The sequence below is a fragment of the Carassius carassius genome, chromosome 39, assembly GCF_963082965.1.
Source record: "Carassius carassius chromosome 39, fCarCar2.1, whole genome shotgun sequence".
NCBI lineage: Eukaryota > Metazoa > Chordata > Actinopteri > Cypriniformes > Cyprinidae > Carassius > Carassius carassius.
In genome coordinates this window covers 5,544,253-5,561,838 of record NC_081793.1, presented here as the reverse complement: position 1 = coordinate 5,561,838, position 17,586 = coordinate 5,544,253, and the positions used below count along the sequence as shown (strand labels likewise).

Below are 17,586 nucleotides of genomic sequence, written 5' to 3'. Positions count from 1 at the left end.
TTTTAATGAACAAACTAAGTCTGATATTCGAATAACTGCCCTTCTGTATAATCCAAATAGACAGAATGGTTCTGTGCCAGAATATTATTATATTATCACAATACAAAAAAAAATAATAAGGTTGCAGGACTGACAGCAAATAAATCACAGATCTTTTTGTTCAGCTATTGATTGTCATTCGCAGCTGTAGCCTGTACATAAGATACAGTGACAAAGCATTCCATTATTGATTCTTCTATCTCATTGGAACCTCATACATCAGGCCACTTGAGAGCATGTTCACCTCAACACTTCTAGACAAAGCAGTATGCAAATTCCAGTAACTGGCATAGCAAACAGATCTATCCACTAGTGCTGCATAATTATTATATTCACCAAATTGAATGGGGTGATATGTATATTTAGCCCTTCAATGGCTTTTTTAAATTTTGAAACTTATGAAAACATTCTATGATTTCATAGGCATTTATGATTTCTCTCTTCTGGGAAAACAGACCGAAATATTGATGATTCATCCTGTGACTAAAAAGCATTACCAAGTAACATCATGTTTACAACTTGATTTGATCAACTAAAGCCTATTGGCTATTTAAAAATTGACCAAGTCCTTAAATATGTCCTGCCCAAATTTCCTGTTTCACCATGAAAAAACAACATAAAAAAACCCTGTGTACCTCAAGCAATAAGAAAGAAAGCTAAATTAGCCTAAATACACTTCATAAAAAGCATATTAAAATCTGCAATATTCACAGTTGTGCTTAATCTTAAACCACCAGCAAAATGATTGTGAGTATGTTCGTTATGACCCAGTCCAAGCCGGCAGATATTTGCAAAACAGGAACGCAGCCAAAATGACACATTTATAAGGTTGTAAATGCACTCAGTGCTCTATATACTCACACACTGGTAAAGAACTCTTGGATTACAAAGGTTGCCAATATAACAACTCAAGTGATATCACTCTTAAGATGTGTTAACGGCTAATAAAAGAAACATATGCTATTTATCTCCTTGAAAACACGAAATAGAGCTAGACCCCTTTTCGTTTAGTTATCCAGCACATAGGTATTTCTGTTTAGAATACACAAAATATACTAAGTATGAGCAAATGTTTCGCCCAAGCTAAAAACTAAACATGCAATGCTTTGATAAATCAGATCCTTACTGAGCGATCACACTGGTTGTGATCCGTCTGCACATTAATGAGCATTTACACACCATATTGTTCCCAGTTAATGAGAGACACAAACAACCAAAGAAGGAAAAAGTGCAGAGGGAGATGAATGCAGGGGCGACACCCTGCCTGTTTAAACAAGTGTCAAACTCAAATACTCTCTTGTTGTGTCTTGTACAATCACTTAAGTTTCTACTTACCGAAAAATATAAGTTTGACGCTCATAAAGAAAAACATTCGAGCTTTGTTATTATCAAGGACTGCAGGCAGTTAGTTATGTTATTTTCTCGAATGTCACTTGAACACATACGTGAAGTGCCTTAATGTGATTTGTGCAATTACATGCTTTCAATATATGCCGAGTGTTTTCCCTCATGTTCTTTACAGAGGAAATAACTGCAATAAAGGATACTGCCATAATCAAATCATTACTTAGTCTTACGGATCATGTAAACGGTGTCATGTGCCAAACAGGTACTGTGAGGAATGAGAAATCACGCTGTATACCGAGTTCAGCCTTCTCTTTGAGGACGTCCTTGAAGTTGAGGCCGCTGTTGAGCGTGGACTCTCTGTATTTGTGGAGCGCTTCTGTCTGGCCGTTCTTGCCGAGCTCCTTCAGCACGGTGGGTTTCAGGGGTGTGGCCTGCAGACCCTTGTTCCAACTCGACACATCCGCCACCATCCATTTCACCAGATCCTCCAACTTCACTATGACTTTCTCAGAGACGGCGATAACTTCATCCTGTCCAGAGAGATATGCAAAGTGAGGAAGGGTAGAGGTATAGTGGCAAAACCAGGCAGAATACTCTTACATTCCTAATTTAATGAAAACATTGACCATATTTCTCAGCCCTCTCTGTGTGCTCCAAACAAATGTTTAATAAGGGCAATAAGGCTCTTAAAATATCAGATAATTTGAACTTGTCGTCTCCCAAAAATGGTAATGATGTTTATTAATCAGTAATTTATGATATTTGCGATATTTATGATATGGTTTTAGCTTATAAAATACACAATTAAAGGGATAGTTCACCCAAAAATGAAAATTCTGTCATTAATTACTCATATCGTTCATAACTCATAAGACCTTCGTTCATCTTTGGAACGCCAACTGATGCAATCTGAGGGCACACTGACCCTCCATAGACAGCAATGATATTACCACGATAAACGCACAGAAACATAGTAAGGACATCAGCAAAATAGTCCATTTGACATCAGGGGTTTAACCATAATTTTCTGAAGCTGCGAGAATGCTTTTTTTAGCGCAAAGAATAATAATAATAATAATTTATTCAGCAGTTCTTCTCAATCATTTTGGAGAGTACCCAGTGTAATGAGTGTTGTTTATATTCAGCATGCAGTCTACGGAACATAAACAACGCTGATTACGTTCAACGAAAACACGTGCATGCTAAACATGAATAATGCTCATAACGTTGATTACGTTCTGTGGTACTCTCCAAAATGGCGGAAGACGGTTACTTGGGGAGAAGAATTGCTGACTAAATAACGTTACTATTGTTTTCTTTGCACACAAAAAGTATTCTCGTAGCTTCTGAAAATTATGGTTGAACCGCTGATGTCACACAGACTGTTTTACCAATGTCCTTGGCTACGTTCACACTGCAGGGCTTAATGCTCAATTCTGATTTTTTTTTTAAATTTGATTTTTTTGCAAGGCCGTTCACATTTCCAATTAAATGCGACCTTTTGTGATCTCCTGTGTGAACGTGAAATGACCCAGAAGTGATCCGCATGCGCAGAAGAGTACTCAACGGCCAACGACGTCACTCGTTGTTTGCGGAAGTAGCTAAACATGGATGTCATAACAACAGTGTAGTCAACAGCGGAGCTCGTTTAGCAATATTAAAGTTATTTAAGCAGCATCGTCCGCCATGGTTGTTGTTTATCTTCTCATTCCCGCCTACTTCAACGCAGAATTATGACGTTTGTAGCGTATCAATGACGTACGGGTCGGATACATGTGACCTGGCGGTTCAGACGGAAGTCGCATTTCAAAAGATCGGATACGTATCGGATTTAGGACCACATACCCAAGTGGCCTGGGTCGCATTTGAAAAGATCGGATCTGTGTCGTTCAGACTGTCATGAAAAGATCAGATACAGGTCGCATAGGGGCAAAAAAAATCGGAATTGGGTCATTTCAGCCTGCAGTGTGAACGTAGCCCTTGTTACGTTTCTGTGCATTGATCGTGGTAATATCATTGTTGTCTATGGAGGGTCAGAGAGCTCTCAGATTCCAACAAAAATATCTTAATTTGTGTTCCGAAGATGAACAAAGGTCTTACAAATTTGGAACGACATGAGGGTGAGTAATTAATGACAGATTTTTCATTTTTGGGTGAGCTAACCCTTCAAGGTGTTTTTTTTGTTTTAATTTTTTTGTTTTTGAAAAAACGTCTCTTATACAATCCGAAAGTTTGGGGTAAATAAGATTTTACATTTTTTTTTATTCAAGGATGCATTAAAATTAACAGTGAAGAGATTTATAATGTTACAAATGATTTCTACTTCAAACTTCAAACATTCAAAAATAAATGCTGTTATTTTGTTTTTCACCACAATATTAAGCAGCAAAAACGGTTTTCAACTCTGATAATAAGAACAATTAATAATTGTGCCCTAATAATAATTTATATATATATATATATTTGTATATTTGTCAATTTATATATATAATTTATGTATAAAATTATATATATGTAATTTATATATATATATTTGTATAATCAGCATATTAAAATTATTTCTGAAGGATCATGTGACACTGAAGACTGGAGTAATGATGCTGAAAATTCAGCTTTGCATCACAGGAATAAATTACATTTTAAATTGTAATACTTCATGATATGAAATAAATGCAGCCTTATTTTAAAAACATTATTATTTTTTTCTAACTTTTGACCATTATTGCATATTTTAAAACTTAATTAGGAAAATAATGATTAAGAGAAAAATGTTGGTAACACATTACAATAAGGTTCTTTAGCTAACATACTTTTGTTAACATTAATTAAGAATGAACAATATGTCTGCAACATTTATCAATCTTAGTTAATGCACTGTGAATTAACATGAACTAACAATGAACAACCGTATTTTCATTAATTAACATTAACAAAGATTAATAAATATTCTAATAAATGTGTTGTTTAATGTTCATACGTTAACTAACATTAACTACTGGAAACTTGTTGTAAAGTGTTACTAAAATGCTATTACTTTTTGCTTGATGGTTACACCACACAAAATCTTTAGGGTTATTAAACTAGAACTTTTCTTGAAAAATTTACTATTTTTTTTTCTTAACCATCATGAATACAAAGTGCACATTTCTTGTCACATGAGTTTTAAACTAGGTTCATAAAAAAAATCCTTTTTCTTTAACGTAATGACCCATTATAAAATATTTTAATCCACACAAACAAACCATAAAGATCGGATTTGAAAAACAAACCAGTATTGGGTTCAAGGCAAAAGACAAAAAGCACAGCCCCAACCAGAGAGGCATTTCTTCTTTCGAACATATATTTTATACAGGTTGTAATTCAAAATGTTGTAATTTGGAGTGCAATTCCATTTGAATGCATCAAGGCACTAAGGCATTACAATGACTTCGCCAAGCAGTCTTGCTTGCTTTATATATTTAAAAAAGTTAAGAAAGAGCTTTTCTTGTCACCTGGCACACAATAACACAACGGTCCAGTTATACAGGGAATCTGGGGAACAGATGCGTTCATATTTGGCAAAGCACTGGATCAGGCACTTTTGACAAACTCCACTGCACCGTTCAGCATGCTGAGAAAATTCACTGAATGCTTCCTCCACATTATTTGGCTAAGTTTCCCAAGTTTGACCCAATAACAGCAAGCACAGATCAGAGGGAATACCTGCAACACTAGAATATAGTTCATTTCTTTGTTTCTTCTCTGTTCAGTGCTACATTCTGCCAGATCTACAGGCAGCACCAACTTTCTGCTGAACAGGCCATGTCTAATTACGTCCTCTTTAAGTAGGGCTGTTTCTTTTTAGGTTTCAGATTTTTTTTCCTGGTTCCATAGAATAGGTCCCATTGTCACACTGTCAAGCAAACAATTTATGTCTCGCACAGACAGAGTAAGGGGACAAAAATGGAACTTTACTTCAGTGTACTTAACTGCACCATATGAAAAGGTTTATGAAATTACCAAGAGGTACAAAGTCAAGGGGCTTTGGCCTTAATAAAAGCCACAAATGAAAGGATATGAACGCATTATCTATGATTTCCTTGCAACGGGGCATGTATGCATTCCTCTATGTTTGCATAGCATTCCACTGCAATGTAGAATACTGCAAGTGAAACCAGTGGAAACTCAACTGGTGGGTCACGGCCTACAAATGGAAGAGCAAGAAGCATAAAAAGAAAGTTAAAAAAAAAATGCAAACAATAATATTTTATGTTATTCTGCTATCCTAACTATGCACCATGATATAGCTGATTTAACTACAGTGCATAGTTGGGTTAGCAAAATTAAATTAAATAACACACACACTCAAAAAAAATACATTTAATTCAAATAAAAATTTAAATAAATGAAATAATAAACAAATAAATAAATGTGTTTAAAAAGAAAGATATAAATAAAATAAAATGAAAAATTTAAAATAAATGTAAAAAATAAAAATAGATAAAAAACACCAGTTCAAAAAGACAAAAAATACAACAATATAAATACAATAATATAATTATAAAAAATAAAAATAGAATAAAAAACAAATTCAATTACAATAAAATGGAATTAAAAATAATACAATAAAAAAAATTAAATATGTAAATAAAATAAATTCTAATTAAACACTCCATCTGACTTTTGTTTACTTTTAATTTGGTACTTTTGACATTTCAATTTTAGTTTTAAATGTCAACTATAATTTAAAAACTGGTTCCTGAAGCAGATCTATTTGAGAACCACTAATTTAAATGACCTTTTTTCATCCACAACGGGTTTAAATAGAAAACGGCTGCACGCCTCAAAATGTTTTCAGCAGAAAAATGAATCTAGCCTCTCCATAATGACCATCTGAGCACAGAGGCATCTGTTTTCACACATAAAACTAAGTGGGTCAATCACTGTTAAACCTGATGGCGACACCGCAAACTTTACTATGAAATCATGTGCCCTGCTCCACCGTTTTGAAGCTCTGACTGCGCCTCACTGCTTTGACTGAAATATTGCTTCATTGTGTAAATTCATTTAGGAGGAAACAAATGAAAAAAAAAAAAAAACTGAACAGACTGCATTTCTCTTCTATTATTAGGTGATGTTATGAGAAAGATCAATCAAAGGCTTTTACAGATTTCCTTGCATTAAAGTTTGGATTTGCACTCGCCTTCTTTTTATTACACTTTAAAGGTCTTTCAGAAGCAGAATGAAGGGTTGCAGACAGCGAAGTCATGCTGAGCTCGTCTCACTCCGATGATTCAGGGGTCAGCTCAAGAATTCCCCAGGTCACCGCAGATTTGTACACCTGCTTGCATGTCGATTTAATTATTGACCAACTAATGTGAATAAAGGGACTTGCAGATTCTTATGAAGTCTAGTTATAAGTTAAATCAAGAACTCAGCTTGAATAACTGACTCACTCTGAGCTCAAACTAGAAACTAGGACTGGGTGATACAACTTATAAAAAATGTTGAATTCTGAATTATTTATATTTATATGGGTATTAATACACAGTATAAACATCAATATTTACTTACGTATTTTTGGCACAACATTTTAATACAAGAAAAATGGCATGAGGCAAATCGGTCAATGTGTTAAGTTTGAAATTTAAGATTGAAATTAATCAAACCTTAAACAACTAAAATTCTGTTCTAAAATGGGAGATATTGAAATATCCTTGTCTATATTCTTTCATACTCACAAACTAATGGCACACTCTTTAGAAAACATAATAATAATCAAATAAATTATCAACATCAGAATCATTGTGAAAAATACGTGGTACGATGGTAATGGTACGAACGCAATCTTACAGCCTTTATTAATTATTAATTAATTTTGTTATATCATGGTAATAGAATATAATCACAATAAAGCCAATTTCTCTGTAAAATCAATACAAATTATTTATAAATTAAACACTAAAAATTTTATTAGATAATCTAGTGAAATAAAAACTTTATATCAATTGATTATTTTGTTTATTTTTAGAATGAATAAACTAGACTGTACTAGCATTAGCATCAGCCAGCTAGTACAAAAGATCACTTGAATTCATTTGATTGCTCTCTTTAGGTAAACTTTAACAGAAGTTAAGCTTGACCTTAACGTCATTGATGTCACAAGTTCCCCAGTTTAAACATAAATTGTCACCGTTTATTTTCTCATCTCAAAACTCCAGTGTTGCATTAAACGTCTGATTTGGAGATTCACATTGAAGACGAGCCCTGTGGCTGCATCCTGCTGCAATTAGCAGTCGCTGTCAAAGATGCATGAACTGATTCAGAAATAACTTGCAGATGTGTAACTGAAATCTCTCCTGAATCTAATTCAGTTCCTTTTACAACAAGCCAACACCAGCCGTTTGTTTGAGTGAGTCGAGCGGCGCTCCGATTGGACGTGGAAGTGCAGCACTGCTTCAGGATGGGCCGCTCTGAAATATGACACCGCTTTGCAAAATTAAACCCATTTGTCATGAAACGCGAGAGCTTTGAGAGACAATACAAATGTCTGTTCGTTATGCTCAGATGAAGGTTAAAGAAAAACATGAAATATCAATGTCAACCACACAATGGGGTTAAAAATTTCTAATAATCATGTTTTAACAAACCAAGGATGACTATTTTAGCTGGAATTTTGTCCGATTTAATATTTTTGGCAGCAGTTCTTTGAAAAGGATTTATTTAGAGATGAAAAGAGGCGTTGTGAACTATGTTGTGCTTTATCACGGCGTTATACGGCCATCACGGTGAAGTCTCCAAGAAGTTGTGTCCGTAAATTCACCATCAGTTTCCATAACTGACAAAATTATTCTTGTATACAAATCCACCGTACCAGGGCCGTCGCTAGTGGGGTGAAAGGTGGTGACGATTATAGGGGCCCACGGCTGAGGGGGGCCCCCAAAGATCTCTACCGCCTGGCTGGGGCCAGCCTAAAAAGATTCTCAGGACAATTGATGGGCCACTGCTGCACATCGTCACGAAAGCTTATGTTTTCATGTGTTTTTAACCCTTACCGCTTGTCGATTTAAACATTAAAGCATCCAAACACAAGACGCGGAAAAGCTGAACAGAGAAGCTGGTTACTCGCGCGCTGTGTTCGGTGCGCACGAGAGAGAGAGCCGCGTCTCACGGACAGCGACACTGAACCGAGCTCTCTTCTGCGAAGTTCTCCTCGAAGTCCCTCCTGCACCTGAACGAACAAATACAAAAATCACAGTTTGAACAAACAAAAAGATGTGAAAGAGCCCAATTCAGTACTCGCGGTGTTCTGGTGTTCAGGGCTCACACAGAGAAAGACGTCTCAAAGCGCTTGAACACCTAATTTGCTTCTTTTTGCTCTTGTGCCAACAAATATATACAAAATGTCAAAATTCCCGACTTGGAAAGTATGCTCGAAAAAACTGTCAGTTATTTCTTAAGTGAAAGTAAACAGTTGAGGAAAAAAATTTTTTTGGATGCGTTCATCGTCTCTTAAAGTGACCGCGCCTAATTTAGCTAATAGCTGCTGTATGTTGGATGTTAATCCAATAAAATGAAAGAAAATCAATCACTGCTCTTGACTGAATTACTTTGTAGTTTTAAGAAGAATTTATGCACAGTCAAACCAAAAATTATTCAGACACCAGATATAATTTATATATATATATATATATATTACTAGTAGGTACAGGACACTATAATACATTTATGTAAGCGAGTAGACTATAGCAAAATTAAGCGAACTGTGACACATTATACCCAAAGAATCTTCATATAGTTACTACTAATGAAATTGATAAAAATGTTATATATATATATATAAAATTGGGACCAAAAATTATACCTTAAAAACAGCACCTTATAAAGCACCATGTATTGCTTATGTGTATTTTTTTCTGAATTGCTAATGCAACCTCACACCACAGTCTGAACAAAATGAAGCATTGCTTGTTAATTGGTCAACAAAGTATATTGATAGTTGTGTAAATATTGTCATAAAAACAGTTGTCTGTAGTTTTGGCTGATTGTAATGCATTAAATACATTCCTATCAAAGTTATGACATTATCAAGACAAATTCTGACACAGTCTGACACAGTTCTTGTCATATTTTTATAACCATTTTAGAAGCAATAGCAAATAAAACTGTGATAATTTGAGAAATGTTGAAGGTGTCTGAATAAAATTTGGTTTGATTGTATATTTCATTTTACATTGAAGACTATCCAGTGCTATTTTACATTTAATTATTCGGTTTCCGTACCTGGACACCTACTTGACCAAACTTGAAAAAAAAAACGTAAACATTGTTTAAATAGCACAAATAAAAAAAATGAATGAACATACAAATTAAACAATTTCAAACAGGGCCCATTGGTACAACCTTCACCGGGGCCTCGCAAACCCTAGCTACGGCCCTGCACCGTACAATATATTTCAAGACCATTGAAAATAACCCACTGTGAGCAGTTAATGTTTGGGTTATGCAGAATAAGCTGCATAACCCAAAGTTTTTTTTGTGTGTGTGCTAGTTTAGAGCAGGTGTGTCAAACTCAATTCCTGGAGGGACAGGGCCCTGCAGAGTTTAGTTCCAACGCTGCTCCAACACACATACCATGTAGCTTTCAAATAAGCCTGAAGGACTTTATTAGTTGCATCAGGTGTGTTTAATTCGAGTTGAATCTAAACTCTACAGGGCTCAAGCGCTCCAGGAATTGTGTGTGACACCCCTGCTTTAGAGCGATAAAAGGTTTAAGGTGAAGATCCACTTTCACTGTAAGGTGCGGCCAGTGAAACTTCGGCAAAGTTTTGCCAGTTAAAATAAAACAGTCTATTGTAAGTAGCGCATATATGAAGCACAGCTCAGACACAAGTCACTTTTAAACTAACCAGCTTTCTATTGGTAAACACAGCGAATCGGCATTTCCAATTTAAACCAGTTGCGAAATCCATATGGGAAAATCTTTCATCCTCTCGTGCAGATTGTATAGATTCCTGTTGAAATCTGCAGAACAACGTAAAATGTGACTGGCTTTTTTTTTTCTTCTAAACATTCTGCTAAATATCTCCTTTTGCATTACTGGCCAAAAGTTAGTGATAATTACGATGGTTTTAAAAGATTCTGAAACACTTATGCTAATCAAGGCTGCATTTTTTTGATCAAAAATTCAATTAAAATACTTATTAAAATATTATTAACATTTTTTTAACTTTATTCCTGTGATGGCTAAACAACATGTTCCGGTATGTTACCTACAAGAGGAGTGCTGATTTAATTTGAACTATGAATATGTCTTAGGGATTCAAACACAAACATGGACTGATGCCAGGCAGCAGAGATGTGTCTGGATCGCTGCCACACGCTTCCTGCGCAACTCTGAATCTTCAGGTTTGTAATTCAAATAACAGCTGAAAGAAGCAACTAATAAGACATTAGCATCCTTCCCTGGATCCTTTCAAGCTCCTGGCACTCAAAAAAAAGGACATTTGCAAGAACATTTGCACACACTGCTATTATCTTTACTTGCATGGTTAATGAATGCACAGTACTTCGTATGGATATGCAAACTGTTAGACAAAGTGTATAGTGCTTGCTGGAATCTGATATGCAATCTATTTATAAAGCACCAACCCATTTAGTTCTGCTCTTATGTCACATAAATGCTATTCAAGAGTATTCATACAGCATTAAAACCTCACTCTCTCTCACACACACACACTACAACAATGATATTACGAGCTAAGGGACTCTAGAGCAACTGGGTCCAATTAAAGACTGAAAAACTGTGAGAACTGTGCTGAGCTCTTGCCAAAAGAATTCCTCCCTAAAAAAATGACACATATTTTCTGTGAAATACAATCACAAATGAAATATTGGCTATGGTAGGGAGTATTCTGTATCTTTATTTCTGGGAAGGGAAAAAAAACCTTTTCTGCTCTAGGACAGATTAAATGAGATAAAAGACAAGAGGAAATATAATTAGGAAAAAACAGATCCACGTGAAGCCGAGCCGAACGACAGTGCTACAGGATACAGTAAGACTGTACGTCCAAGAATTTGTTGGCCCAGAAGGGCAAAAAAAAGTCGATTCAAAAAAGCAAAAATTGCATGCTTTCACAGGAGTGTTATGTTGCCCTCTCTAGGCACAAACTCTAAGTGTTAAATTCTATGGGCTGGCTGCCAGAAAGAGATCACTGCAGGCCTGTTGCTGTTTCAGCCACTGCTATCCTTCTAATGAATGACTAACCTCAGCCAGAGGGGAAATTACATCACCTGGGTGTAGAAACAAAAAGGCAACTGCAGAGTGGCCCTGTTTTATCACACAAGAATACTCGCATACCTTCCTGTTTGCATACACACGCTCGCTAAACATTAGCACATTGCCAGTCGTGTTATGTAAAAGTCTTTGTTGAGCATTCAAATAAGACTGAATGTTGATCTAAAGTTCAAACGGTTTAGATTCAAGACTTGTCAGATCAGTGGATCTCCAATGGTTTTGCTTCGAGATTTAAAAATAAACATCACGCGGCAGCACAACAAGACCAAAACCGTTTAGCATAAACAATGTCAGACTGAAGTATTTATTTATGAATATAATAAAAGTTTAATTATTAATAATAAAATAATAATAAATATGCATAAATAATTATTTGTATATATTTTTATTATACTATTATATAGTATATAACAAAAATGAAAAATATAAATTAGATAAATATAATTTTTCATATTCTTAATTTAGAATTAAATAATTTTAATTAATAGTATACAATTCGGTAAAAACTAACCAATAATAACTGCACACACCAATGTAGTCAGAGGCAAGTCTTTTTATTGTTTATAAATATACAAATTAAACAACCAAAATATTTGTACATAAATTATTTTTATTTTATTTACTGTGTGTGTTTTCTAAATTTAACAATATAAAATATTTACAATTTAAAAAAATAAACAATATAAAATATTTACATATTAATACTTGAACATCAAACAAACCAATAATAACAGCGCACACCAGTGTAGTCCGGATCGTATTTTCTTTTTGTAGCTTTCCCAGATGCAACCTTGGCATCTGTCTAATTTGGCTTGCTTCATAGGTGACAGAATTTGCATGAAAAAAAATAATATGTGAAGCATTTTCTCTGACATTTTAAAAGTTGATCATCTGATTTAATTTTCTACACTAATTTCACTCAATGAAATGCTACGTTACATTTTATTATTTGCATTTATAACGTTTTTACACACTTTGTGAACAGAACTGTGAACCATTTCTGGGTCATGACCCATCAACTGAGGACCACTGATGTCGACTCTTCTCGTAAATAGAAAACATGTCTACTATTGTACCATTAACAAAGCAAAGTGCAACCTCTACAAATGTTTGGCAATTTCTTTGATAGTTGATTACCTTTATCAGTGGTCACTGGGGTTATTCACTGCAAATGCAAATGTAATTTAATTGGACAATCTGCTGAGTGCATCTGAGGCTGCGAAGTCGTGAAGCTCACATTACTGCAGGTGCTTTGGCTGACACTTAATCACATTGTTATTTAAATTCACCATGTCTCGTTTAGCAACTACACTGGGAATGCACAAAAGGATGGCAAACATTCTTCACTTTTTGCACAATATTTGTAAGGACATGTGTAAAACAAGTACACTCCATACTCAATATTACTGCATAGTGTTTAAATGAACACTTTTACACAACATTAACTCATTTTGCAACCCTATTCTCTAACAAAGCTGGATTTATTTTGGAACTAACATGCTTCTGTTAGTCAGCCAATAAGACAGTTTAAAGGGATAGTTCTGAAAAAAATGAAAATTTTGTCTTCACGCATGCATCCTCAAATTAAAAGATTTATTCATCTCCTTCTTCTTCTGTTTTAAAGAATGTTTGTAACCAAACAGCTACTGGCAGCCACTGAATACCACAGTCATTTTTTTCCCTCCATACTATGGATGTCAATGGCTGCCAGAAATGTGAGTTACCAACATTCTTCAAAATATCTTATTTTACAAACCTGTATGAGTTTTATTCTTCTGCTGAACACAGATTAAGATATTTTGAAGAATGCTACAACCAAAAAGCTGAAGGTAGCCATTGACTTCCATAGTATTTTTTCCACACTGTGGAAGTCAATAGCTACCCATCAATTATTTGGTTACAAGCATCCTTCAAAATATCTTATTTTGCAAACCTGCATGAGATTCTTTCTTCTGTTGAACACAAAATTTAATATTTTAAAGAATGTTGATAACCAGACAGTTGACGGTAGCCATTGACTTCCATAGTATTCAATAGAGTTTTCAGTTTTGGATCAACTGTCCCTGATTAGTACTGTTAGTATGTTATATGTTATTACTCCCAAAAATGACTAATAGCTAACAAAATGCCCCATATTCTCAAAACTGTAAAGTGTACCTAAGAGCGGAGCATTTTTCTTGGATAGTTATCCTATCTCCCAGGCCGTTTCAAGATCAGCAGTCATGAATGCGTAATAAATTTGAAAAGCAAATAATTGGCATTGCTGCTGAGTGGGGGAAGGGAGGGAGGCCGGTGGCAAGTTGGAAAGAGGACATGGCTCTGATCAACTGAACAAACAGTGCATTAAAACAAATGCTTTTCCTCAATAACATCTCGTTACATTGTGTAAACACCATGTTTTCAAGGTTGATGCTGGCAACCGTGTATGTTTCCACCAAATATTGATAATAATTCAGCAAAGTAACCTTGGCATTTCAGCAGGGCTTCAAACAGAACCTGTTGATTATTTTGAAAAGGCTATTTGATCCTCCACTCCACGGGGGAAGGACAGTAGAACAGTGGAGGTTCACACACAACAGATTGTCTTTTTATATTTGGGATCGGTAATTACATGAGCAGTGCAAGATAAAACAGGTACAGACCTTGTTACATTACCCATGTAAGACAGCAGCTGAAAAACTAAAAACGCTCTGTATTTAACAGAAAACGACTGGTCATGAACTATGTTCATTTGAATATTTTATTGTGTTGTTTGTATAAATTATTTGCATGACATTTCCAATGCATGACATTTATAGTTTGCTTGATATATGTGTCTATATATGTATAATAATGAGAAATTATTGGTTATAATTATTACATTAAAAACATTTTAGAGATGTAGCATAATAATGGTTTAGTTATCATATAAAAAATTAGCAAAAATTAATCTGCAATATTTATGACTTTAATGCTCGGATAAGGTAAATACTATTATATACTATTTTAATAATATATCACTTTTAATATAATAATTAATTGCAAAATAATCAGTTCTACAACAACTTTACACGATATAGGTGTTATTAATATCCTTTAAACCTTACTTACACAATGCACAGCAGCATAAACAAACACTGTAAAGGAACAATGTGTCAGTACATCAAAGGGTTAAATCCCCAGAAACAACATTTGTTTTTCTGTCGGGCAAACACATCTCAGCTTATGTGGAATGTGAAATGAGGCTGCAGCACTTTGACATGATAACCTTCATAAATGTCAATCGCTCCCTTTAAGGCACAGCAGCTGCTTGATCAGCGCGCCGTTATTTGTTATTAATCAATTCCCATTGATATTAGTTCGCATCGCGCTCTTCAAACGTCTGCCCTCCATATTCGCCAACATAAGCCATATATCATTAGCGCCGCTCAGCAACAGCTCATCAGAAGCAACACTATTTTATCAGCAATCAGCAGATCGCGACGCCGCAACGAGGCGCTTCAGTCGTTCTCGGTTTCCGCACTATTGTGTATCAGATGAAACAAGCAAAACACTGATGTGACAACTTCACACAATGGCATCATTCTCATCGTCGTACGCTGTTTGAACTGCAAGCGCTAAACGCTCGTATGCAAATGAGCCGAGGTGAAATTAACACAAGGGTCCACTATGACTGCATTTCTATAATTAAACGCGATGCATTAGATGTCTTGTGATCAGACAGCGCGCGGAATAGATGCGATGCAAAGCCACGCGCGGCTCATATTTCATCCATACCACAATAAACACATCGCGGAGTGACATGGAAAGCAGGAAAACGAGAAATTACCTCTCCGTGAGTGACACTTCTGCCCTGGGGGGTATCTTCTGGGAGAAAATAAAGTTTGGAGCTGGATAGAAGTTGCTTGGTTGTCCTTTCCTCCCATAAGAGCTGTAGCTCTGCTATGCAGACGGGTTCCCCTTCTTTACATCTGACCAAGAAAAAATCACCCAGGGACAGAATCCTCGCTTTGCCTTCAAGGTGAAATCTAAACGCCTTGTAGAAAATGTAAGGTCCGTGCAAACCACAAGGTGAGCCTACCCACTGCGGAAACACAAATAAACATGCCATATTTATATTCAGCAGCACACAGACACATTTTATATAACAGACGCGACCAACGCGTTCCAGCTGATCACATGATAAATCACATTAGATAAAAATATGAATAATAAAATATTAACTTTTGCAGTAAAGTTTCTTCCGTTGATGTCTTATGGTATCATATGACTAGATGCCCGCGCGCGATAAATTCATTAGAGGCAGAAATGAAAGCGGAGTGGCTGATATTACCAGGAGTGAGTTGGGCTCCATCTCGTCGCTCTGAATTGATTAAACTCAAACATTCTCTCCAAACTTGTTGGCTTGAATGGATCACCGCAGGTCCTGGAAGAGCAAAATATCAACGCGCTCGTCAACGCGACGACCTCCAATATGAAACCGACGCGGTGCGAAATCAACTCACTTAAAATGTCCGCGATTGATGTCTAATATTTTTTCAACCTATAATATTTCATTTACGCTCATTTTGCTACATTTTAGACCACTGCATATTCATATTAAATTCGCATTCGCGAATCGAGCCTCGCTCAAATGCGGTCTGTCAGCCCCTCGAAGTCGTTTTACAAAATCCCACCTCCTCTTTCGACAAAACCCGATAATGATAATGAAAAAGCTCAAACTGTAAACATGGATTATATATTAGCCGATTTTTAGACATAAAACAAACGGCTGTATTTGAAAATATGCGTATTTATGTTTACATGTGTCTGTCAGGACCCGTGTAAAGGAGGTTTGTATGAGCGTACCGAAACATTTCCTGCAGAGATTCTTCCTTTTATTTCTTGAATGCATTTACAGTATAATCATTTAATATAATCGTTATACTAATGCAGTCATATTAACGCGCGTGAAGGAGGCTGGATATGGCGGGATGTGATCGGGATTGTTACAACCCAGAAGCGTCTTTATGATCGCAAACGCTGTTGAAATGTATCAAGCGCGTGTAAACGCGACTAATGGAAACATTGTAATATCGTCCTTTGAATTGTTGCCATTATGGCCGCTGTGATTTGATCACGGTCCTTGGTAGTGCTAAAAAACAATAAGACGCCCCTGTCGTGTGCTTTAGGCGAATAACTGTCATGGTAAGAAATGCGTTTGTTTGCTGAGAGAAATCAAACGTCTTACAAAGCGATCAGACTCTTGATGGAGAGCTTAGTCCGCGCTAATGTTATTAAAATTAAAGTCGCGGGGCCGATTTTAAGGAACGATTTAATATTGCTATCGAGCTTTCACACAGTGAATACGAATGTAAACTAGATCTGTCACACAAATAACCTGATAAATATTTATAAACATTAATTTGTGTGCTGTGTATTTTACGCATTTATCGATGCCAGTGAGGTTTTGCTCATATAGTTATTTGCCGTATTTCGTAATGTATGGCTGTGCCCTTAAAGTTGTAGCATATGGCCTAAATTACAGGATGTTACATTTACGTCAGCTATTTTTATGTCTTATGCAATGTTTTATCTCCAGTCACGAGGGGCAGCTGGTGATTATGGATGTGATGCTTCATATAACAGCTTAACCCAAATGAAGTGAGCATACTTTAAAGTGATTTGGTACATTTGAATCATAAGACAGAAGAACTTGGTGAAAACTATTAATAGAATATATAGGTGCCAAGAATATATATATATATATATATATATATATATATATATATATATATATATATATATATATATATATATATATATATATGTATATACACACACACACACACATACATACATACATACATATATATATATATATATATATATATATATACACACACACACATATATATATAGGTAGGTATGTATGTATGGCAACACAGATAGCTGATAATTTTTGT

At 35.5% G+C, this 17,586-nt stretch overlaps 1 protein-coding gene across 1 annotated transcript in view; it reads right to left on the bottom strand.

Moving 5' to 3' along the window:
* Positions 1-16,057, bottom strand: part of LOC132121275 (AT-rich interactive domain-containing protein 5B-like) — a 125,808-nt gene extending 109,751 nt beyond the window's left edge. The window contains exons 1-3 of the mRNA XM_059530524.1: positions 15,975-16,057; positions 15,471-15,725; positions 1,682-1,916 (exon numbers count right to left, since the gene is read on the bottom strand). Coding sequence (XP_059386507.1) covers positions 1,682-1,916; positions 15,471-15,725; positions 15,975-15,995 — 511 coding nt within the window. The 5' untranslated portion in view covers positions 15,996-16,057. The remainder of the gene's footprint in view (positions 1-1,681; positions 1,917-15,470; positions 15,726-15,974) is intronic.
* Between the last annotated feature and the right edge of the window lie 1,529 nt (positions 16,058-17,586).